The 25,958-nt window shown below is 48.4% G+C and overlaps 1 protein-coding gene across 4 annotated transcripts in view; it reads right to left on the reverse strand.

Moving 5' to 3' along the window:
* Window positions 1–25,958, reverse strand: part of ASAP2 (ArfGAP with SH3 domain, ankyrin repeat and PH domain 2) — a 170,827-nt gene that overhangs the window by 58,526 nt on the left and 86,343 nt on the right. For all 4 annotated transcript variants that reach the window (XM_042982526.1, XM_042982525.1, XM_042982524.1 and 1 more), the window contains exons 4-7: window positions 13,799–13,873; window positions 11,987–12,036; window positions 9,784–9,913; window positions 4,295–4,380 (exon numbers count right to left, since the gene is read on the reverse strand). In XM_042982526.1, coding sequence (XP_042838460.1) covers window positions 4,295–4,380; window positions 9,784–9,913; window positions 11,987–12,036; window positions 13,799–13,873 — 341 coding nt within the window. The remainder of the gene's footprint in view (window positions 1–4,294; window positions 4,381–9,783; window positions 9,914–11,986; window positions 12,037–13,798; window positions 13,874–25,958) is intronic.

Genomic DNA, 25,958 nt, shown 5'->3' on the forward strand with positions numbered 1-25,958 from the left:
GCGTGACATTTAACGCGGTAATTCCAAGGGGGAAGGGACAGGAATATATACGGACGGAATGTGGGTTATGAACCGTTACTAGCCGGGCAGCAGGAATCACAGAAGCTGTGCAGTTCTCGCCTGAATTTGCACATACAGGTGTAACTCTTTGTCCTATATTCTCATTCCTGTATTTTACCGAAGTCACGTCAGAGTGCTCAGAGGACTGCTCCACCGTCAGGGCGGAGGGGCCGTGCCTTCCACCCCCTGCCACCACGGCCGGCAAATGACAGGCACTCCTCTAAACTGGAAAGGAAATCAGGAAGCACACGCGCAGGAATGGGAAACTGAGCTCCTCCCCTGCTGTCACCAACTCCTCTGGTTCTCATGCTTTGCTCCGGTTACGTTTTTTCTTTATAGAAACTATCTCTTCGATCGCTCCAAATTCTTGTGGAATAGGTGGAAAGAGAGGGAGAGAGAGAGGGAGAGAACACCAGGATGAGGAGCCCGAAAAGTATCACAGAAGATGGCACGGAAATGGTCCTGCTCCTGGGGACCCACGAAGGGGAGCAGGTGCACAGCTCCAAGAATCTCTACGCCTGCAACCGTCCGTGGAGAGGAGAGCCCTGTTGTGGAGGCAAGTACTCAGAACTCAGAGAACTCAGAGTACAAAGAACTCAGGGCTTCTAGTCACACATGTCATTTCCAGCATGACCCTGGATGGTGCGCTGGGGGTAACGACACAAACTTGGGTTTAAGATGTGGTTCTTATCTTTGTCATCACCCAGCCGATCTTGACCATCTACTTAGAACACCTCCTCCCTCTGACTGTCAAAATCCCTATCTTTCTGTACCCTCCTTTTTGAGGCGTGTTTTGGCACCTCAGCATACCCTCCCAGGCCTCAGGGAAAGTGTCGAAGGAAAGGGCCGTCGCTGCTTCATCACCTGCCACCACTGCGACATTTCCTTTCTTTTTTTTTAAGAGTTTATATTTAAGTAATCTCTACGCTCGACGTAGGGTTCAAACTCACAACCCTGAGATCGAGAGTCACTGGCTCCACTGACTGAGTCACACCCCATCACTGTGACGTTTCCAAGTATAAACCCTGGCACATTTTTCTTAGGTTGAATCATCAACACTGGCCCAACCTTCAGTCAAACAACGTTTACCATCAATACCACCAAATATCAGTTTTTGTTTGTTTGAATTGTTTTTCGTTAAATGGTTTCTACGCAGCCTGACCGAACCCTCAAGCCTTTAAAATGCACCTGCCGAGGCTCAGTCTTCAAGCTCCCGCCAAGCAGGGTGCCCTCCGCCTCTGGCTGTAGCCTTCCCAGCAGCATCCTGCCATCAGGGCCCAGGACTCGCCTGCCCTTTGCGCCCTGGCCCTGCCTCTCAAGGCAGCAAGCTTGTCTGGGGCCCTGGACCTGTGTCTCCCAAGTTCATCAGGCAACAGCTGGTCATGGCGGTTCTCAGCAGAGAATATGCTAAGGGAGACCAGGAAGGAGCTACGAGAACGTGCGGCGTGCAGCCACGTGGTCCTCCGTCCAATGGCCAACTCATTCCAGCCCTGCATTAACCTCCAAAATGTGGATGAGAAAAGTCAAAGCTGTGCAAATGATGGGAAGAGCATGCAGTACACGCACACACACACACACACACACACACACACACACACACACACACACACAGGAAGTAATGGAAGATTCATCATTCTCAAAGGTTGCTGAGCTCATGCCCATAAAAGGCCAACTAATTCACTTTTCCACCACTGGTCTGTTGCTACCCAACGGATCAGTTTGGGCAAAATAAAGAGGAAAAAAAGGAAATCCCAGAATAGCTCTTCAAAATAAAATATTATCAAGGAAGCGACCCACTTCCTAATCTGTCTCACATAAGGTTACCAGGACAAGTACTGAAGAAGTAATTTGTACGTTAATCACAAGGTTAGGATTTTGAGTCTCCATAAAATAATTCATCTTGGAAATTCTACAAATTAGAAGCCGTTTTCTGTCCTCTGAGACTCTTTCCAAGCTTGGAGCTCTTCCCTTAGCCTACAGAGAATCACACGGCACGTCTTCCTCGGTGGTTTGACCTCGAGTGCACTGGAGACGTGCTGTCACCAAAACCGTAGTAAGAAGGCCAAAGCTGTGCCAAGTTCAACAGTGCGATTTCCTACGCCAGGTAAATGCACCACGCACGACAGACTGAACAAATGTCACGGCCCCTTTCCTTGAAGTCTACGTGGTTCGGTGGGAGACACGCCACAGTATGAAAGATGCCACGCTGGAAATATACAGGAGGTACGTGGGAGTGTCGAGATAATGCAGAAGGAAGAGAAGTAATTCCATCAGGGGAGGACCAGGTGATTTCAAAGTAGCAGTTAGGCTGGAGGTAGGTCTTAGGGATGGACAGAAGCCCGGGGAAAGCACAAAGGCCCAGCAAGACATTCTAGAGAAGAGAGCTGCATGTACAAAGATACATTAGCGTGGGGCATGGCCTATTTGGGGACAAGCAAGCAGACAGGTGTGGCGATTCAACCTCCAAAGACTTCTCACATCAGTCACGCCCTCCATGGGCACCGTCCCCAGTCTAGGCCAAGACATCGTCATCTCTGGACTGCGCCGGGACAGAGCTGTGGGCGTAAGTGATCACTCACACCCACTCTTGCTCCTCGTTAAAGCAGAAATGGAATCGAGAAGCCTTCCCAGAGGTTTCCCATCACCCCTGCTCTCCTCTCCTCGCCTCACACTGTTCCACTGTTTCACAGCCGACCCCCCCGCCCGCCCCCCGCCGCCAAAACCGTTACAGACATCGTGTGTTTACTATCTGCCCACCTCATTAGAACCGGAGATTCATGAGTAAGAAGTATCACCAGGACCCCAAACAGTGCCCGGCCCATATTGAGCCCGGGAGCTCGGTATCTGCTGAACGGAGCCCCGATTCGCAACTTTCGCGAGCTTCCTCCGTACATTTAGGATAAAACCTAAAACCTGTCACGAGCCTCCTGAGGCCGTCCACGTCTCTAGGGTCTTCCATCTGGTTTCATATCCCAGTACCTTCCCTTGCCTCATTATGCTTAAGTCACACGAGGCTTCTTCCTGCCTTGAGACCCTGACCTTGCCTGGAATGTTCTTCCTCTACTTCTTACCTTCTTGACCTTTAGATCTCGGAGCCCATGCCTCCTCAAAGAGGCCTGCAGCTAGAGCCAGAAGGACGTGAGTATCCGCTATATCCTAGGTGCTGTGTCTGGCTGGAGGATACAGCAAGGAATGGGGCGGGGCGGGGCGGGGGTGCGGAGAAGAAGAAAAACCCAGTCCCTGCCTTCCATCTTCATCTAAATCAGGTCCTTCTACTCTTTCCTACATTCCAACACTTCAGAACACGTTCCAAATGTGCAGCATAAAGCCGTTTGCTGAAGTTCACTCGCCTACTGGATTCGAGCAGGAACGGTGCCCGTGAAGGACAGTATTTCTCTCCAGCATCCAGGACAACGCCAGACACACAGCGCATGCTGCGAGTGAGGGATGAGCGAGGGGCTGGGCTACGCCAGGACCGGGGTTCGGGCAGCAGGAACGAAAGTGTGGCGCGATGAGGGCCGGGCTGTGCGGGGCTCGCGTGTGGGCCGAGTGGAGTATGGGAGACGGCCACGAACACGGAAGCGTCTCCCTCTCTCCCACACTCAGCCTCCTTTGCTCATCGTGGTCACTTGCTTTACAAGATAACTCACACAGGACGCTATTTCCTTAATTTAACACACTAATTTTTTTTAAACAACAATAACACAAAACATCTGTGAATCATGCATGAGATCAAACTGGTCTGTCCCTCTGCAAAAAGAGCAAAAATAAATACATCTGATGATTACTACAGATTTTTATATTATTTGTATTTTTTATCGAAGAGTCTTACACCACAAAATTCGCCCTTTTCAAGCGCACCACTCAGTGCTTTTTGTATATTCACCAAGTTGTGCCATCATTAGCACGGTCTCATTCCAGAACATTTCATTACCCCAACTAGCAGTAATCCCCTACTTCCCCCAAGCCCTGGCAATCAGTCACCTGTAGATCTATTCTTGGCCTTTCAAAGAGATAAAATCACATACAATGTGGCCTTCTGTGTCTGGCTTCTTTCACTTAGCACATTTCCAAGGTTTACCCGTGGTACAGCGTGTATCCGTACTTCATTTCTTTTACTAGTGAGTTTTAAATGACTGTTTATTTTCCTCAATGCAATACTGTATATCTACCAGGAGCTGCCTTAAAGTGAGAAACATCTGAAATGACATCATAACAAAGAAGAAGAACTTACTTGCATTGGGCATGAAAGTATTTGATCAGATTCTGAAGTAAATCCACTCCCTTTTTAATCTTAATTTCATTGACCTTCAGCAGATACTGTTAAAAAAAAAAAAAAGGGTATGTCATAAGCAGAACAGAAGCTTGTGAGGACAGACCACCTTCTCCACTTCTCTGACATCTTCTACTAGGGGTAGAGCTCATGCCAGATGCTTAATATTTTCTGAAGGCCAGAACTGAACATGTCTCTTAGTTTGGGGCGACATGAATTACCTGATGTCCAGGTAACTAAATGTTTAAGTGCCAAGAACTCCTAGTAGTAAGACACTGTGCCTTAACCTGCTGGAAGAAATTTTCTTCGAGCTGCACAAAGGATGCGGATGGGTGGAGTGAAAGGGCTCTACCCATCCTGGACGCTTCTGTCCACATCCTCCTGCCCACGTCCCTTCTCTGGGCAGGTCGTCAGCTGCAACACTAAGTGCTAGTGTTTAGTATCTGAGACTCCTGTCACTGTGTCTCTGATCTTGGCACTTAAGAAAATGTGGCTGCTATAAAAACCAAATTTTAAATTTTTTTTTTTTTAAATGTTCTATTTATTTATTTATTTATTTATTTAGAGAGACGCAGAGTATTGAGTAGGGGAGGGGCAGAGAGAGACGGAGACACAGAATCCAAAGCAGCCTCCTGGCTCTGAGCTGCTGTCAGCACAGAGCCCAAAGCGGGGCTCGAGCTCACAAACTGTGAGATCACAACCTGAGCCAAAGTCGGACGGTTAACTGACTGAGCCACCACCAGGCGTCCCAAAAACCAAATTTTAAGTTGAAATTACTTAAAGCCACTTTTCACTTTTCATTCATTCAGGAATGACCACTAAAATATCAGGAAGTCCCCAGGAATCTACAAAACCAGCATCAGGAAATGCATTCGTTCTTTGCTAACGGTTTACAGAACAAAGACTCCGTAAGTTCTCTATCCCTTCCACGGTGAGGATATGGCATACAGACCCCTGAGAACACGTCATCTCCGAGACTAAATGCTCCCGAAAGAGCGGCCGCCCTGCTGACCACACAGGCTTCTCGGCCACCAACTGGAAAGCGGACGTTCAGGCCACAGAGCCCAACAGGAGAGGAAGCAGCTTGTAAAGAGTTGACTACAAAATCTCAGTTTCCTACACCAACCACCTGCATATCTTCCCCTTCTTTCAGTCTCATATTTATTCGCTGTTAACAAAATAAGATGTTTGGCAATGGATCAAAATGGTTAAGTGGTTAATAAGATGCTTGGCAATGTGTCAAAATATAAAACGTGCACCTTTTTGGTATAGATATTCTACTTATGGGAACTTTTTCTAAGAAGATAATCATAAAAGTTTATGAACATGAATAGAAAACAAGGTTCACTGCAGATCTGCTTATAAAAGTAACAAACGGCAACCCAAATGTAATGAATGGAAAATTAAAGTACGGTGCAGCCACACACAAAAATTGCTACGTATCCAGGAAGCTAATAAAGCAGAGACTTTCTGACATGGAAAGATGCCCATGACATACTGGTGGCTCAAAATAATCAGGATACAAAGCACCAGTAGAAAATGATCCCGCTTATACAAATTATTTTTATGAATGGACACAGAGAGATATTTGAAAGACATTTAGCTCAATATCAAAGTACTTATCTTTTGGGGTGATTTTTTTTTATGTTGAATACATTTTTTTAAATTTTATTTTTTAAATTTACATCCAAATTAGTTACCATATAGTGCAATAATAATTTCAGCAGTAGATTCCTTAATGCCCCTTACCCATCTAGACCATCCCCCTCCCACAACCCTTCCAGTAACCCTCTGCTTGTTCTCCATATTTAAGAGTCTCTTATGTTTGTCCCCCTCCCTGTTTTTATATTATTTTTGTTTCCCTTCCCTTAGTTCATCTGTTTTGTACCTTAAAGTCTTCATATGAGTGAAGTCATACACTTGTCTTTCTCTGACTAATTTCACTCAGCATAATACCCTCCAGTTCCATCCACGTAGTTGCAAATGCCAAGATTTCATTTTTTTTTTGATTGTTGAGTAATACTCCATTATATATATACGAGTTGATTTTTAATTTCATATATACAGACTATCTTTTAAAAGTGTATTTTTTTTTTTTAATTTGAGAGAGAGAGAACATGTATGCATGCACAAGCAGGGAGGGGCAGAAGGAGAGAGAATCTCAAGCAGACTCCAGGTTCAGCCCAGGGCCCAATGTGGGGCTTGACCCCACGACCCTGGGATTATGACCTGAGCCAAAATCAAGTATTGTACTTTTCAACCGACTGAGCCACCCAGATACCCGAAGAGTGCATGTTTTTATAACCAAAGAAAAACAAGACGGGATCTCTCCTACATTTTCCATTCATGCATGCTCTACATCACCTATTTATGGCACACTGAATTTCTCTATAAAATTCATTTTGAAAAAAAGTTACGGAGTTTTATTTTTTTAATATTCTTTTAAATTTTTTTATTCTTTATTATTTTTGAGAGAGAGAGAGAGACAGACAGACAGACTGAGAGCAAGCAGGGAAGGGGCAGAGAGAGCGAGGGAGACACAGAATCGGAAGCAGGTTCCAGGCTCTGAGCGCTCAGGACAGAGCCCGACGTGGGGCTGGAACTCACAGACTTGAGATCATGACCTGAGCTATAGTCGGCCACCCAACTGACTAAGCCACCCAGGCGCCTCAACGGAGCTTTAAAATAAACACCTACAAGCCAGTCTTCAAGATTAGATCTTGGGCAACTAAAATTTTAAACCCCTAAACAACGGCAAACATTTACAAACTTGAGGTCCTCAGTATGAGGAACCAGTTGAACAATTTTACCACGATTAACTTCAGCATCTCCCTTGGAGATGTTGGATTCCGGGGGGAGTGCTTTTCAGACATTCTTTCTTCCCCACAGAGAGCCCTTTCCAGCCCACTTCTGTTTGGCCCACATCTACATCTTTCATCGGATGCGTCCTCTTCTGGAAACCCCACCTCTGCCTCTGTACGTGCACACAGTGCCTGCCTCCGCTAACGGCCAGATCCACTAGGCTCGGCACACACAGGGGTCCGCAGCCCACCCAGGGGCCGGCTCGGAAGGTGGCTCCTTTGTACAACTGAGAGGCGTCATTGACACAGCACATTTCCAATCAAATAAACTATTCTACCAATGCACACGATCCATTCACTGAACCCCAGAGGAGGAAAAGCAACAGTGTGGGGTGCCTACCTCAGAAAGCAATGCTGCGCCCCCCACTAGTAACACACTAATGGAGTTTCACAATTCACTAAACATTCTTTTTTTTTTTTTTTTTAACGTTCATTTATTTTTGAGACAGAGAGAGACAGAGCATGAACAGGGGAGGGGCAGAGAGAGAGGGAGACACAGAATCAGAAGCAGGCTCCAGGCTCTGAGCCGTCAGCCCAGAGCCCGACGCGGGGCTCGAACTCACGGACCGTGAGATTGTGACCTGAGCTGAAGTCAGATGCTTAACCGACTGAGCCACCCAGGCGCCCCTAAACATTCTTAAACAAACAGTCTTTTGCAGAGTTTAGGCAAATGTATTTTCTCCTTGCTGCAGCTGAAAAAAAAAAGAGCATAACCCAAACATACATATATACATACCTGCTCCAAATCCATTCTTTGTAAAACACTGCTACTTAATTTTACCCCAATTAAATAAAAACAATACCTAGTATTTGTGTACCACATAGCAATTTCCTATGCCCGTCTCGTATCCTCTGGGCTGATTCCTTCAACACCGTAAGAAATTGGCCAGGCAGGCATTGTTATGTACGAGGTCTGTTTATAAAACAACATGTATCTAAAAACATCCACTCTCCTATCTACAGTAAGACTTTGAGCTTAGCTGACTAGATTTCTAAATATTCACCTAATGGAAAAAAAAAGTAGCAAAGGAAGAACAAAAGAACAAAGAAGACATGAGACATAAAACAACAAAAAAAGTAAGACAGTAGACATAAATCCAACCACATCAATAGCAACATCAATGTGAAAGGATTAAACAATCCCATCAAAAGGCAGAGACTGTCAGACTGGATTTAAAACATGCTGTCTACAGGAAACACACTTTAGATTCACACATACACTACAGGTTGAAAAGAAAAAAACCCCATGCAAACAGAAGCTACGAGAGCTGGAGCAGCCGTACTAATATCAGACTAGTATCACCTCCTTGATCCCGGGACTGATTCTCCTCCACTGAGCACTTAGGAGATCGCTCTGGGAATAAAAACGCGTGTAAGCATACTCCTAAGATGCACTTGTCTAAAAGCTGAACGCCTGCTGCAATTAACATTCTGAAATCAACAAGCGCCTGTGCAACAGCCCTGCGGTTGACTGCTCCGTTGACTGCTCACAGGGACTCGAGAGCAAGGCTGAGCCAGCGACAGTGCCTGTCACAAATGGTACCCGTGCACCGTGCACACTTAAAACTCAGGTCTGCACCTGCTATGGCACAGACGCCGTCGAGTACACGGGCTTCCCCGGAACTGCCAGGAGAGCAAACCCTCAGGCAGACGCAGGAGTGGTTTCCACAGGCCGTTTTTACAGTGACCCACAAGCAAGACATAAAAAGGCTGGAGGCAAAGGCCTTCAGGATTGGTTTCTAGTATTTTCCAGCCCCAAGCCTCCGCCAGGGAATGTCCCAGAGTGTCAGCACTGTTTCCCTCCCCCTCTCCAGAGGCAAGGGCTCAGGCTGCAGACAGGCACTCCCCAGGGCCTCCCACCTCGATGAGCGGACCTGGGAGGAAGCACTTCAGAGGCAGGTGGCTTGGCTCCCGGATGCCCTCTGTCACTCACGCCCGCGTGCACCCAGACCCACAAGGGGACCAGCTGCATTTTCTTCCAGCTGACTTCTCCCTGGCCTCCTCAGGGATTCCACTGTATAATGAGAGCCCACATACCTCATTAAAAAACACTAATGGAGGGAGTACTTTAGCGACGCTCCGTGTGAGAGGGAAGTCGGAGTACGTATTTGAGGCCAGAGAGGACATTTGTTTAAATTTAGTTTCTTCCCTACCTTTTTTTTTTTTTAAGTTTATTTTATTTATTCTGAGAGAGAGAGAGAGAGAGAGAGGGAGGGAGGGAGGAAATCCCAAGCACTGAGCCCGAAGCAGGGCTCAAACTCACGAACCAGGAGATCATGACCTGAGCCGAAGTCAAGAGTCGGCTGCTTGCTTAACTGACTGAGCCACGCAGGCGCCCCTCTTCCCTACCTTCAATTAGTGGTTGGGGTTGGATTCAACTCATCCCACGCTCCAGGAGACTCAGGCTCCCCCAGTAAGAGCAACTGGACAAATGGGAGTCCAATCATGCCCCGGTGTGCTGTCTGAAGCCTCTGGAAGTGTGCATTCTCCGCAGGAGCTGACACGCGGTGAAGACCGGCTGCAAGACAGCACCCACCCCCCCAGCTGGCTGCCTGCCCCCCGCAGGAACCTGCACCCCCCAGCTCTCACCTCGCACATCTGGAGCTGGAAAAGCCGCCTCTCCTTCTCCATCTCTTCGGCGATTTCAGCCCCGCTGATCTCGGTGCGAATCATCCCATGCAGCTTGGCATGCTCCTTCTTCTCCTTTTCAATTTTGGTGCTGCAGGTGAAAAAAGCAAGGATAATTTGAGATGCCACCTGGCACGGCAGTCCAAACCAGACCAGACGGGCCTGCGGGGATCCCATTACTCAGCCTGCGAGACAAACGTGCATGAGTCTTCTAGAAACAAGACGGCCTCTCAACTCACCGGAACGGAAGATGCGTGTGGTCATAAGAACGTCACACTTGGCCTTTTTTGGGTACTGACTCAAAATATACTTTCCTAAGCACCTACTTCGTGCCAGATCTGGGTCAGAAGAGGTAAGAGAGCCTGCTTACACCTCCTTCAGGGCAGCGCTCTGTTTGTCCGTCCGTCCGTCCGTGTGTCTGTTGGTGTGCCCGCTGAGCCACACACAGGGTGCCATGTGGTAGGAGACTCCCTCCCTCCTGGGATTTCTCCCTGCTGCTCTCCACCCGCCTCCTCGCTGAGTGAGGTCTTGCCAGGGCTCTGCCTTGACTAGGACAGCGCTCTCTGTCGCAGAACAACCCTCACACGTAAATGGTTAAAGAGTTACTTTTAAAAACTATCTTAGAATTATTTCAAGCTCTCACACTCTCAAATCCTGGGATTTTGTGAGTAATTCTGTCCCCACTCCATGTACGTATGTCCTGATTTTACCGAATTTGATCTCATTCCCCTTTCAAACCTTTCCCTTTCAGAACCACAAGAGCCTCTCAGGTAACCTGCTTCAAGATCCCCCTCCGTGCCCCTGGTTCAGAAATGCCCAGAAGCGTCTCCTCTGAGACGCCTGAGGGCGGCCCCAACAGCAGCTGAATGGAAATCCACCTCTGGCCATGACCCGATGACTCTGGCGGACTGGCAACAAACCAGCGAGTTTTGGCTTCCTGTCTACACGGGAGGCCTGGTGAGCCTCTCCCTGTCGAGTGCACAGCACTGGTCAGCGGAGGAAGGAGGCTCAGGGCAGGGACAGCAAGCCTGGAGCTTCTCCGGGATGAACAGACCTTCACGTGCTCCAGTTTATTCCATTAGTAAAATCCGGAATTTGGGGATCTGAGCAACTTGGAGAAATTTTGGTGTAGAAATTTTAAGATTTCCAGGAAGGGACAAGTATCAGAGGTTTGGTATTCCCTGGTTTGAGCTTTGTGATCCTTCTCCACCGAACAGATACCCGGGGCTGGTTTTAAAAACAACACACACACACACACACAAAACCCCAAGTCCAATTAAATACTTGTAGTGACATCTTGAACAGCTTTCTTCTTAACACCTCTCACTTTGCCAGATGGCTTCATGTTAAAGTCTCTCTCTCCACTCAGAAAACTACATTGTTACCCAATGCGCAGTCATTACACAGCAAACATGAGACATTTCAAAACATGTTCTCTCTCTCAAGTATTTACAGTAATTAAAACCACTATCGCTGCAATCACCAGCCCAATTCTAGTGAGCGAGTGGGATTGTCTCCATGCTGGGAAGGAGAAACCGTGACCAGGAGCGATGGCTGGAGCCCACCCGAGAGGTCCTGTCTTCAGGGGGGACCGTGGTGCACATCCAAGAATGAGCTGACCCTTTTCTTCACATTCTTGCAGCAGATGAAGCCATCAAATAAGGCTAGCGTGGGGAGTTCCAACAAGCTCTTTTCTCTCTCTCTTTCTAAACCAAGGGACTGGTGCTTTGGAGAAATACAGACACAAAGCTAAAAGCAGATGGCTCATGCAAATCGCCAGCAAGATGAAGTCTGAAATCGTGCAACTGTCATAAACGGTGATCAAGTAGAGAAAGTGTTTTTTTTTTTTTAAAAAGGAAAAAAAAAAAAACACACCTCCCGACAAAACCTGGCCTTATCCTTCAATCAGCTTTCCTGAAAATAACCCTCTACACCCGTGATGACATAACAGAAAAGGGACCAGAAACAACTTGTTTGAAGAGGTCCAGGACGTCGCTGAATTTAGACACCGAGTATGGAAGCATCTGGCACAAACCACAGCAAGACGGTTTTAAGGGAATTCGTCCCTGGGTTAAGGTTTATTTAAGAAAATACCTTTAAGCTATTAAAAGCTCAGTTTAAAGTTAAAATCTCAAATTACCTACTAAAAAATGGCAACACTCACATTTTTGTTTCATAGTCCTTCCAAGCTTTATCAAAAGGCTTTTTCAGATCCTGCAAACAGAGAGGCATAAATTAAACAGAACTAGTATTAACTTCCGGGCAAGACAACTTACTTATTCCTAGACTGGCCCCGAAAGGAACATTAATTTCTGTAACAAATGACGCATGCGATCCCAGGGAAAAGAAAGAGCATGAAAAAAGCACAGGCTTTTAACGAGATGAGCAGACATATGCAAAATGCATGGAGGACAAGAATCCCATCGCACCCCCGCTCCCCACTGGCGTATCAACTCATGGCCTGTGGTGTTCGACCCATACCCTGCCCTCTGCCTTAGGACTACTCTAAAATTAAACCCAGAAAAACATTTAATCTGCAAGTATTTTAGTACCTCTCTCTACAGAAAAAAAAAAAAAAAAAGGCAGGGGGGGACTCTGACTTTTTCTACGACCAGGAGAGATGTAACCCTGATTTGGGCCCCAACAACAAGGATATAAAAGCCATTCACCTTCTCCTGAGGTTTTTGTAGAGAGAGGTACTAAAATACCAAAACACAAGAGAAGGTGAATGGCTTTTATATCCTTGTTGTTGGGGCCCAAATCAGGGTTACATCTTTCCTGTTCGTAGAAAAGTCAGAACCCCCCCTCCCCCCTTTTTTTTCCTACTCTTGTGTCTGGCACTTAGGACCTCGGACGCTGATAAAGCCAGTCTCAAAAGCACAATGAGCCACTAGAAATGCTACCAAATGGCTCCCACCTACTTATGCTCCCTTTCCCAGGGTTCCTTTGTAAGAAAGGACCTCCTTTCTTTGGGGGGAGGGACTTATTTTTTCTCTTTTGACTCTTCACTGTCCTCATGACAAGGCCAAGGCTCCTCGCCTGGCATCCGAGGCCTTCCAGGAACTAGTCCTTCCCATCGGGGAAGCCTCGTCTCCTGCTCCTGCACCTCCCCGGACAAAAGCCACATGAAAAGCCTCAGGAGCGGGACCCTGTCGTGCTCCCACGCCCGTACACACGTGTCCCTCTGCCCTCCCATCCTGCTGACTCGGCTGGCGTGTTATTTTAGGACCCAGGGTCGGTCCAGGACAGTGAGGAATGTTCCCCGGGTCCTCCCGGCTCACCAGGCCCAGGGCTCCCGCTGCCCCAACAGCCCGCCTGCGCTTCCCATGTGCCAGACATGACTGGGAATCAAGTGCAGATCCAGTCAAAGAATCTCATCTCCTAACGACTGGGGCACAATCATCTGTTTTTCGTATGACACATCTGTTTGTGCCAGGGACACGCTCAGCGTCTGGTATAGATGCCACTCGAGCCGAATGTTCCTCACTCACATGCTCACGGAACAGTTCACACCTGAGGTCTCTCTTCCCGAACAAGGAACATCCTTTGGAGGACAGAAAGATCAAGTCGGCTCAAGCCGTCCTGGGCCAGATTTTCCTACCGGGAAACCACATCCTGGCCAGGACCTTTCTCCCAGCGGTCAACCAGCCACACGCCAGCCAGACAACCAGACTTCCCCGCACGGGTTTCCCCGCTCAGCTGACAGAGCCCCAAACCGTTCACAGGTTCCCAAAGGGCTGTTCTCTCCCTTCACGCCCCCCTTGCCATCCCACGTTTAGAGCACCGGAGGACCGGAAAGGCCATGGGTCACCCCTGGTGTGGCTGAAAGGTGGTGCCAAGGTAGCAAATCAAGGGAAACTGAGGGAGCAGGATGCCGTCCTGCCATCCCAGTAAGAACACTGCTGCCCCAACAGGCTGGCGTGACTGTGGTTCTCGGTTCCACGGGGAGCAGGAATCAGGGTCGTTAAGGACATACCCCTTTCACGCCTTTCAGGTCCCCCTTCAGCAGACTGTCCAGAGGGAAGGAGATGATGTTGTTCATATTCTGAATCTAAAAAGCAAGCACACAAAATTCTTATTCGATTTCCTTTTTTTTTTTAATTTTTAATTTTATTTATGTATTTCTTTAGAGAGAGATAGAAAAAGCACGAGGAGGGGAGGGAAGACAGAGAGAGAGGCAGAGAGAGGGGGAGAGAAAGAACACCAAGCAGGCCCCTTGCTGTCACTGAGAAGCCCGATGCGGGGCTCGATCTCATGAACCGTGAGATCATGACTTGAGCTGATAGCCAAGAGTCGGACGCTCAACCTATTTCCTTTTTAATCTGAAGTAAGAACAGCAGATGTTCAAGAACACCTGGTAATAATTAACCTTCACCAAAAACCTGGCCGGCACGTGCATGATCGCTTTACCCATTCCTACGTTCTTCGTGGCGATTTCATTTTACAAATAAAACTGTTAACAAGTCTATTTTTCACAACAGCCTTCTACTACTAAAGTATGAAGTTTGTGGAAAGATAATTATTACAGTGAAGACAAATTATTTCAAAAAAACCAATGACAGAATCACTTTAAAGATATCAGAACAGAGGGGTGTCTGGGTGGCTCAGTCAGTTATGTGTCCGACTTCGGCTCAGATCACGATCTCCCCGTTTGTGAGTTCGAGACCCGCATTGGGCTCTGTGCTGACAGCTCAGAGCCTGGAACTCCTTCAGATTCTGTGTCTTCGTCTCTCTCTGCCCCTCCCTCACTTGTGGTCTGTCTCTCTCAAAAATAAACAAACGTTAAAAAATAAAATAAAATAAAAAAGATACTAGAACAGAATCACAAACACTTCCTGCTATCACTCGTGGCTCTTAGCTCCTGGGCTATGGCTTACTCAAGTCTCAGGCTCACAGACCACAGCATCCCCACGGTGGCCCCCCACGGGGAAAATGAGAACGAAAAAGAGAACGAGAGGGGCGCTTCTGTCTCTTGGTGAACGTGTGGGAGTCAAGGTTCAGAGAGAGGAAAAGGAACGAGTGTGTGTTTGTGGTGTGTGTGAGGTGTGGGGCGCGTGTGGGATGTGTGGTGTGCATGTGTACAATGTGAATGCGTGTGTGTGAAAGCGTGTGTATGTGTTCCTAGTGTGTGTGCATGTGGCTTTATGTGGTGCGTGCACATGTGTATACAGCGTGTGTGGGTGTGTGTATGTGGGATGTGTGAGATGTGTGTATACGTATATAGTGTCTGTACGTGGTGGGGGGGTGTGTGCGTGTGTGGTGTGTGTGTATGTGTATTTCTGTGTGCGTATTTATCTGGAGATAAATGAGAAAAGCAGGGAGAGAGGTTTTGAGATCCTCTGTTCCCTTCCCTGAAGCACAAAAGCAAGAGACAGTGACTTAGCAGGTTGTCAGCATGGATTAAACCGACCAGAATCAAACCCTCCCAGCACACTTGAGCCCGCGCACACACAGCCAGCAAGGCTGTCCCCGCCGGCTTCAAATGTGAGGGAGCAAAGACACGACGCTTCGGTTAGGAACGTTCAGGCACAGACTCCCTGTGTTCTGGACCCTACAGAGTCCCTCCCCGGCAACAAGCTGAAGACCTGCTTTCTCCTCTCCCCGGGCTCAGGCCACTGCCTTCAGTCAACACAACACGGGTCACTTGGGGATACACACACCTAGGCTACGGGCCTATAAAAAATGAGACACAAGTAAGGACTTTGGAACCATATGCATTTATTCTTACACCTGAGCAGAGGAAACTTAATTTTAGTAGAATTACCTGGAATAGGAAGACCAACTATAGGCATAATTTTTAAGGCGATACGGGATCTGATTTTCATACACTACTCGGCCCCACGAAACTTCAAAACAGAGGGAAGAAATTTACTTGAAAGCTACTGGTAAGGGGCGTGATAATGCACCGAACTGCCAACCTGCCAAATAAATGATCAACTAATGGCTGGGCTGTCGTTTCAGAAATGCCTCTTTGGGGTAACTTTTGTCCGAGGCTTACACAACTCCACGTCTGTCACGCACCCGACGCTCTTCCGGGGTACGGCGTAATCAGCTATGAGTGGCGAGCATTAGCCTTAAGTTAGATGTTCGAACGCCGAGACGCTGAGCTGGAGGTGAGGTGTGAGGATGACTGGACGGAACGGGGACAGACAAAAGGCCGTGCCGGTGAGTCAGCTGATGGCACGCACGCCTGGTTTCCACCGTGGCAGGACTAAACACGAGTGCAGGGCGCGGGGCTGCCCCACGCCTGTCTCCTTCCACATCTTCCACGTCTGCGGGCACCCACGTGCGGCCACGCCAGCTGCCACCCCACGCCGGCCCTGCCCGCGGCGGGCGGGTCCCTCACACCGGGATCCCCTCCGCTCCGCCTTTCGGACCAGCTGCTCGCCCGCGGACTCCCTGCGCGCCGTTCTCGCCACCATGTTTTCCAGACCGAGGCAAAGGCGTCCCCTGCTCCTGGCCACCAGCCCCTGGTCTCCGCCTGCCCCGCCCCCTCCTCCGCAGTTCTGTCAGATTCAGCTGGTGTGGTGCCCCTCACCCCTGCCCTCGGGACCCTCCACGGTCCAAGCCCCTTCGCCACGTGTCATCTTCGTATCCAGCCAAGCGGAAGCCGTGGCTGTTCTCTGCTCGTGCTCAATCTGTTCCACCCGCTCAGCATCTTCCCGCAGCCCCCTGTCCAAAGCCTTCCCCTCCATCAGGCTCCCCGCAGATGCTACCTTCCCCGTGAACATCCCCCAGCCGCCAGCAGGAAGTGATCCCTCCCTCCCAAATCCTCCAATATTCTCTTTTTAAAGAATTTCTTCAGGTCCTTGACGGGTTCTACCCTGCTTCATCTCATCAGTCTGACCCCGTACGTCCGAAAGGACGACTTTCAGTGTCCTTCATGCTATATTCTCCACGGCACCTAGTGCCGGGCCTGACCCGGAGCAGGTGCTTGAGAAACACGGATTGAGTAAATCAATATCTGTAAGCATTTTTCTGAGCATCTAATACAGAAGAGACAGAATCCAGAGATACATTAATATCTTTAAGCCAAACATCATACAACAAATGCGTATGTGAATTAACTAATCCATTCGTTGCGTATTTATTCAGCACGTATTTGTAGACAGCAACTAGCTGGCTACAAAGATACATAGAACACAGTGTTTGCCATCTCAGAGGGAGAATAAATATATACACACCAAGCTTTAAACAGAGAAAGTCTAAGACATACCCCATGTAGCATATTTTACTCTGTACAGACACCAATGGCTCCTTGTGGAAACAGGCAAGGACTTTGGCTCTGAGCAGCCAGGTAGGCTAATCTGAGTTTGGGAAGGAGGTGACTGTCCCAGTTGCTGAGTCTTGAGACACTGCCCTTTCAGTGACATGATCACACAGAGCCATGGCTAACAGTCAGAGGCACAGGTCAATTTGGCCCTGAACACCATCTAGAGACGAACCAACATGGCATCATCTTGGACAAGGCAACTGCGAGACAGGGGCCGCAAAAACAGCCCAGAGCGGGGCATCAGAGCCGCCCAGGGCGAGAAGCTGAGAAAAAGGCACCAGCACAACTCAATTTTATAGTGGGTTGGAGAACAAGGCGCTTACAGATTAAAAATCTTATTTCCAGAAAGAAGCCTAGTGGATTTGTTACAGGAGGCATGTGTAAGTATGAATGCACACATGAAGTGAGTGAGGAAAACAAGATCCTCTACAGTGGCGGGGACAGAACACCACACAATTTGGTTTATAAATCTACTTTGAGACTATTTGTTATTTAATTCAAATAAGAATGTAGGTACTGACACACAGGTATTAGGGCCAGAAGAGGTAAACTAAGCTTAAACTAAGCTTTGGCATCTAGAGTGAAACTGTCAAGTTGAGGAGTGAAAACTTTTGGAGATCTAAACACACTGACCAGCTTGCTTTCATTCTAGATACTGCAGATGGGGCCCATAGCCTACCAGTGACCAGGACATTAAAGAGCCCCTACAGCTGCCAAGGAGATGCACAGGGTCCTTAGGGAGTGACAGGAGAGGAAGCTAAAGAGGCACAGAGGGGTTAGCAGCAAAGATGGATTAGACAGAGCCTCAGTCCCCAGGAACACACCATTTAATAGGAGGGACAAAGCCCATAATTAAGTAAGCAAACTGCCATGTGGCTCTCAAGAACCATAAATAAAGCACCACAGAATTTCCAAGAAAAGAAAATTACTTTTAGGCTGGACACCAGGGAAATCTTCGCTGATCAGGGGTTATGTGAGACGGGCCTTTAAAAGAGGGAGAATTTCACCTTGCAAGACGGAGTAGAGGGTATCCCAGGCAAGAAGCAGTGTGGACAAGCGAGCAAAGGCACACACCAGCACGTGAGCAGAGAGAGGAGCAGGGAAGACGATGCCGAAAAGAGAAGGCTGGACGCCAGATTGCCTGAGGAAGTTTTGGCCTTCGTTCCAGGTGATTTTTCTTTCTGGAGTTACTCAAATGATCTAAAGTAAGAAACTATTACTTTTCTAATCAGAAAATAATTAGCTTAATTATTATAAAAGAAACAAAGTAGATTAGTGGCTGCCTGGGGCTGGGTGTTAACTGTAAGAGAACATGAGGGGCTGACCTTACTGGGGGCAGAAAACGTCTCCAGGCTGATTTACGGTCATGGCTATGCCACTTGGTAAAATGACTAGAAATCACTTACTCGTATACTTGAAATAGGTGAAGTTTATGAGATGTGAAATACACTTCAATAAAGCCATATTTTAAAAGAAACATACAGGGGTGCCTAGGTGGCTCAGTCGGTTAAGCGTCCGACTCTATATTTTGGCTTAGGTCATGATCTCACAGTTCATGAGTTCAAGCCCCGCACGGGCTCCACATGGTAGTGTGGAGCCTGCTTGGGATTCGCTCTCTCTCCCTCTCTCCCCGCCCCTCCCCCACTTGCTCGCTCTCCTCTTTCTCTCTCTCTCTAGAAATAAATAAAAATAAACTTAAAAAAACCCCGGAAATATACAATTACAAATACAAACAGAATCCCCATTCGTGGATTCACTAACAGAGCTTCCATCCTCCTGGACATTAGCCTCTCCACTTACACGCTCCGCGTACGTAACGTGCACAGCACAGCAGCATTCTGACTCAGGGTGAGCGTCCCAGGAAATGACTGCTCTGGTCTCTGCCTGGGCCGGAGAACACGTGCACCAGAGCCCAGATGTTCTGTCTTGGCAAGCGTGCCCTGCAGCACCAAGGCCGGGCTCTGGATCTTTCCCTGACTACGTATGTTGGGGCAGCCCCACAGCCTCAGGCCCACAGCTAAATGAGCCATCTTCTGCTCTGGCCAACAAGGGTGTAAACCACAGCCAAAAGACTAGTGCACATCCTTGTGCTCAGCAGCCCCAGCCTCAACTCATGAGTCATGAAATTATTATGACCTATGGGAAGAATTAAATTATCCCTGGGTAATCCAACTAGAATATTTCCTTAGCGCCAAGCAAGCACTGGGCTTTTCCCTTCTGCTCCGACTTACTTTTTAACAAGCATATTACAAAAACCGGCTTTCTGAAACATCAAGTATGGTCTGAATGTAAGTTCTTAATCTTACACTGCTATGAACTATGGACCTAATACCAATAGCAAAGAGGCAATCTTTTCTTTTTTCTTTTTTAAATGAAAGCTCTTATTTAACTCAAGTCTACACCCAACTTGAGGCTTGAACTCATGACCGTGAGATTGAGCGTCACATTCCGACTGAGTCCGCCGGGCATCCTGCAGATTGGCAATCTTGAAAGTAACAATCCTCCCTTCTCTCTCTTCCCGGCTTCACCTGACAAGATGAGGCCACATGGAGTCAAAGGCGAGCAATCTCACAAGGAGAAATACAACGATTCAGTTGGTAGGGCAGACAGGGCTAGAACAACCTCAAGATCAAGAACAACCTCATACGCCCTTGCCACCGACCGGGGAACTAAAACGGACAAAGAGATGAGGTGGGGACTGGGAGAGACAGAGCCAGCCAACAGCTGTCTTTCCGTGATGTTCTTCCTAATTATTTTACATTTTTGGTCTTAAAATTCCTGGCCTCTAGCTTTGTCACTTCCATTCTCTGTATTTGCGCTTCCCCTCCTATGCTGCCTCAGCTCACAGGGTGCCATCTCACCTGCTACCTTAGCTCTAGTCGCTGGTGATCCAGCCAGAGCTCTACCCTTGGTCCCACGTGTACAACCGACCCCGGGGAACCTCAGTGCTGCCTTCTCCTTGACTTAGGCAGAGCAAGATGGCCTTGCCAAAGGAGATCCATCTAGAAGCCTGAACCTAGACAGGATGCTCCTATCATAGCTATCTTTAAGAAGCAACATGAGGGGTGCCTGGGTGGCTCAGCTGGTTAAGTGTCTGACTTCAGCTCAGGTCATGACCTCACAGCTCCTGAGTTTGAGCTCTGAGTCAGGCTCTGTCCAGACAGCTCAGAGCCTGGAGCCTGCTTCAGATTCTGCGTCTCCCTTTCCCTCTCTGCCCCTCTCTCCTGCTTGGGCTCTCTCTCTGTCAAAAGTAAATAATAAATGTTAAAAAAAATTTAAGGGGGCCTGGGAGGCTCAGTTGGTTAAGTGTCCAACTTCGGCTCAGGTCACGATCTCACAGTTTGTGAGTTTGAGCCCCATGTCAGGTTCTGTGCTGACAGTGCAGAGGTTGGAGCCCGGAGCCCGCTTTGAGTTCTGTGTCTCCCTCACTCTCTGCCCCTCCTCTTTTCACACTCTGTCTCTCTCTCAAAAATAAACATTAATTTTTTTTTGTTTGTTTAATTTAAGAAGCAGCACAAGAAGAATCACAACAGAAAAAGTCCCTGGGCAGACTTCCTACCTCTGGGCTGATGAATCCAGAAAAGAACAGGTCTTCCCAGGGCTCTCCTCCAAAATCCTTAATAGAGTCCAACTCTCTTTGGGGATAATTAGCTTGTCCTTAAATGATCAATGTATCACTATATAAAACATGGCCAAATAATCTTACCTGAGATTTACCTGTGTCATGTAAGTTTATTGTAATCTGCCTCATTCATGAGAAACTGGAGAGGTAGATAATACTTTGAGACCTGTGGAGTTTTCCTTTTCTTTAAAAATTTTTAAGTCATTTATTTTGAGAGAGAGTGAGTGCACAAGCACACATGCAGGGGAGGGGCAGAGACAGAGCGAGAACCCCAAGCAGACTCTGCACTGTCAGTGAAGAGTCTGAGGTGGGGCTCACCCTCATGAACCGTGAGATCATGACCTGAGCCAAAATCAAGTCGACACTTAACGTAATGAGCCACCCTAATGAGCTCCCCTCTTTTCTTTTTCTAATTTTTTTTAATGTTTATTCATTTTTGAGACAGAGAGAGACAGAGTACGAGCAGGGGGAGGAGCAGAGAGAGAGGGAGACACGGAATCCGAAGCAGGTTCCAGGCTCCGAGCTGTCAGCACAGAGCTTGATGTGGTTTTCGAACCCACAAACTGTGAGATCATGACCTGAGCCGAAGTCAGACACTTAACCGACTGACCCACTCAGGAGCCCCCCTCCTCGTTTCTTTGTAACATGAGCAAATGCTGCTCAATCACCGAGTTAAACAAGTAGAATCGAGGCTTCAAAGAGAGGCAAACCATGTGTCCAGCTTTGGCACAGGGCCAGCACCTCCCTGCCGGGGTGGAGGGCTGCAAAAAGACCTCGGACCTCATTGCTCCAATTAAGGGCATGGTTCTTAGTAGAGGTTTCCATATTAGTAAGGATAAGCACATATGAAACTCCCATCACCTGCTGGAAGCTTCACGTTATTTCCAGGAGCCAGAGCCTAAGACCCAGGAGGGCACGTGGGTGGTGTTGCTAGGGTGTTAGAGTAGCGGGGAAGCCTATACACCCGTGGTAGCCACCGGCTACGTGCACCCACTCTCACTTAAAATTACATCAAGTTAAAGACCAAGTTCCTTAGCTGTACTAGCCATATTTCCAGGGCTCAAGAGCCACAGCTGGTTACTGGTTGATTACACTGGACAGATGTAGACCATTTCCATCAGTGCGAAAGTTCTACTGAACATCAATGCCTTATACCAATAACTTAAACGTTTTTAAGCAGCTTTATAAAGATGTAATCGACACGCAACTAGCTGTACACATTTTAAGATGTACAGTTTGCTAAGTTATGACACATATACACACACACCCATGAAACGGTACCCAAGATCCAGACAGCGAACACATCCATCCCCCAAAAGTATCTTTGTGCCCCCTTTGCCACCCCCAACCCCCTGCTCTTCACTTCCTGGGCTGCCACTGCTCTACTTCTGTCACCACAGAACAGTTTGTGTTTTCTAGAATCTTATACATACGGAGCCGCGTAGTACGTGCTCCCTCTCGTGGCTGCCTGCGTAACCGCGCTGAGCGCGAGCACACCTGCCTGGAGAGCCATCCACGGCCCGCTCCTTGTCCTCGGAGCAGTCCACGGCCTGGCTACACCACCGTCGGCTTATCCAGACACCTGCCAACAGACTTCTGAGTGCTTTCCAGTTTGGGGGCTACAACAAATCTTTCAAATAAAGGTGCCACGATTGTTCGCGGGATGGGACTCTCAAATAGCGGTCATAAAGGCCTTCTCAGAAGGTGACATTTGAGCAGAGTATGAAGTGAGGCCCCGAGCCCTGGGAGAATCCGGTGGAAGAGACTTCCCAGCAGAAGGAATTTCTCACAGGAAGGCCCTGCGGCAGGAGTGTGCCTGGTAGGTTCAAAGTTTTCTATGTGCTTTCCAAAGGCTGCTTCCCTGAACGAATGGGCATCCAGGCAAAGAGATTTTGCAGAAGCAGAAGCTGTTAGGTAAAATGGTCCAAATCTTTAAATGGCACTGGGCCGTTTGATCTCATTTGACCCTTACAACTGTTCTGAGAAGTATGTACAGTTATTCCCATTTTACAGATCTGTAAAGCAACAGAGGGCTGAGTCACCCCCTCGGCCCCCGGACCCCAGTGAGAAGAAGCAGAGTCGAGCTGAGAGGCGGGAGCCTGAGCTTGACCTATCATTTCGCTCCCAGAGACAGCCTCATACACATGACCCGAGAGCAGAGCAGGAGAAGTTGGGACACTGAACACGGGGTTCTCTCTGAGGGGCCGTCTCCGTCAGAATTTCCCTCTGGTTCCTTGATACACAAGGGGAACCATCAGGTCACTTTGCTTTTGGCGTCAGCGAAGAGACTTCGCCCCCCGCCGCCAGCAGGGGTCTCCCGTGCAGGGCACCGGGGACACAGGCTCCCAGGCCGCCTGCTGTGGCAGCAGAGCCCCGCCGCTGATTTGTTTAATTAAAAACGAAGGGAGGGGAGCCCACGCTGATCTTGAGTTAAGTCTGACACACACTGAAAGATCAAAACCAGCCAGCTGCCAAAAACACACTGGCGACTTTCACGCCTGAGACACGAGGGGATACGGCTGACCTGGTTTCTGCCTTGCACGCTGCGTCTCTGCCAGTCACACTGCTCTGATCTTTCACGGTTCCGAGTGGAGAGAAAATGGTGACCCTCTGCCCCTCTTTTCCATTCGACGCTAGGTGCTAAAGCTGCACACTTCGGGCCACCTGCAGCCATGCTGAAAACCGCGGACGGCCAGCTCCGAGGCTCAGGGGAGCACCGGGAGAACCCAGGATGTGTGCCATCCCAGGATTCCACAACTTCTCCTGAAGCCCACATGCTGTGATAGTTAAGCCATCGACCAAAAATGAAAGCACCCTTTCAAACTTCTTACCTCCTAGCATGCAAGGTTGGGAGATCCTTGCTGGGCTCACAGAGGCCCAAGCATCAGCGTCCCTCTCCTTGGGGGTAAGAAGCCTCGCAGGCACTTCACCCCGCTGTCCTCTAGGCTAGCTGGCTCCTGACCGGCGAGGTCAGCATTACAGGGAAACTTATCAGACATGCACATACTCAGGAACTCTCAGAACGGGCCCAATGAAGTGTTCTCACAGCTGCCCGGCACCCGAGTCTGAGAACCACCATTCAGTAGGTGCGGCAAGGGGCCGTGATTTTTACTTGAACGAGTTCCAGGTGGTGCCGGTGCTGCTGGGCCCGGGACTGCACTTGGAGAACCTCTGGTCTAGAACAATGCTTCTCCACCTGTGTGCCTACTTGTCCCTTGGGGACCTTATAAAGATCCTGGTTCTGCAGACCTAGGGGACGAGGGCCTGGCAGTCTGCATCTCCAAGAGGCCCCAGAGGATTCCACTATGCCTACATGTTCTGTAAACTGGAATCTGGGATATGCAAGCACAGATATGGTTTGCCAAGTTTTAGATTTTAAGGAATGACTGATTAGTAGCTGAAAATTCCCAAAGAGAGGGGAATGCACACAAAGAACCTAGGACCTTGAATTGATCTATATAAATCCACTGATGACACCCCACAGGGGCAGGGGCGGGACTCCTGGCCGAGCAATTTGCCAACAGGAGGGGACACCGGGAGCACAGCTCAGAGACGCCCTCTGTACCATCAACCTCTCACAGCCACCAGCCCCGCCCCTCTGTCACTTTCTCCCTCCCTTACCAACCTCCCCCAGCACAGTGAACACCTGCCGTCCCCTCCTCCCTCTAACGCTTCTCCTCGTGCTACCAGAACTTGTCCTCTGCTTTTACACAGTCAGGGAAAAGGTCACTGTGGCCTCTTGGTCACTGAGGTCACTCATCAGGGCTGTTCCTCCAGCTCTCCGGCTGCCAGGATCTCGCGGACCCTCTGCCTTCATTCATATCTTCTACCCCCATCTGTCCACACATTACCTCTTAGATTTCACAAAAGCTTTTTTTTTTTTTTTTTTTTTTTTAAGTTCAAGGTCCCCTATATCATGGTGGTTGTCCCTTTTAATAGCCAGCAATTGAGATCAACTATAGGATGGTGAGCGAGAAGACAAACCCTGTTTTGAGTTCATTATTATGATTCAATCAATCATTATATGAGTATGTCATAATAGTGTGTCCTCTGTGCACCTGGCAAGTCATTAAAGCTACGCGCAGGACATGTTCATAAACCTGCAATGATGCTCGTGTGCAGATAGACCTGAAGACTCCCCGGCCCCATCTCCACCCCAGGGACCCAAGGACCCAGGCGGGGGCCACACCCTCAGGGCTCTGTGGCATTTGCACAGTGGCCACTGGAGCACACACGGCTTCTAATAAAAGCATCTGTGCGTCCCCGGCCAGATGGCAGCGTTTACTGCCTGGAGAGCACCAGTGGGCAGCCAGTCACCCCCCTCTGTTTCCCATCCCCAACTTTCCCACTTTCTCTGACTTCCACAAGTCAGTGTGCAATGAGGATTACAACGAGGCAGCCCTGACGTTCAAGAAAGAAAGACAGAGAAAAGAAAAGAAAAGAAAAGAAAAGAAAAGAAAAGAAAAGAAAAGAAAAGAAAAGAAAAGAAAAGAAAAGAAAAGAAAAGAAAAAAGCAAGAAAGAAATATTATTGAAGTACTTTTACATATATTAGGTGTCTGTGCTACAGCCAAGACATGGGGCCCTCAGATTAGCTTTACTGCTTTTGTTGTTCTGGTCAAAGTTAAGGATGTGTTTTCTTTTCTGGTCAGGGATCTGGGAGCGTAGGGAGAAGCATACAGTGCTGAAGTCTTTGCGAGTCTAAGACAAAGCATTTCCCGCTGTGTATCGGGCCAGTTAAGAAATCAGTGCAAAGGTTTCTAGGCGTCCAAAGTAACCGTCAGTAGGTCTGTCCACAGACTCCATCCTCCTGGAGAGGCTCTAGCCCTCCTGCCCTCCTCACTCAAAGCTTAGAGATTTTTACTTTTCATACAAGCCTACGGCCAAGTTAGCTTCTATTCCAGCAACCAGTGCTGTGGAGCAAGAAACCGTGGGGGCAGGCGCCGGCAGAAGCAAAACACCAGCAATTAGCAGGGAAAGGAGAGGACACCAAAATGTCAGAAATGGAAAGTGCATAGTCTGGCACCGATCGAGGGGCAGAGAGCCCCATACACCATGGACAAGACACTAGGGGTTTCTCTGTACTTCGGCGTAGTTCATTAATTTATGCCCCCAACAGTGGTTACGCCTTCCTCCCAAGAAGAGGAAACTATAATCAGTGTCCCTGTTGTTGATAAGAAAGTAAGACATGTTAATATAGAAGACATTTTCAACAAAAGACGTTAAAAGAGAAGAAGTCTGT

Source organism: Panthera tigris, chromosome A3 (genome assembly GCF_018350195.1).
Source record: "Panthera tigris isolate Pti1 chromosome A3, P.tigris_Pti1_mat1.1, whole genome shotgun sequence".
Taxonomy (NCBI): Eukaryota; Metazoa; Chordata; class Mammalia; order Carnivora; family Felidae; genus Panthera; species Panthera tigris.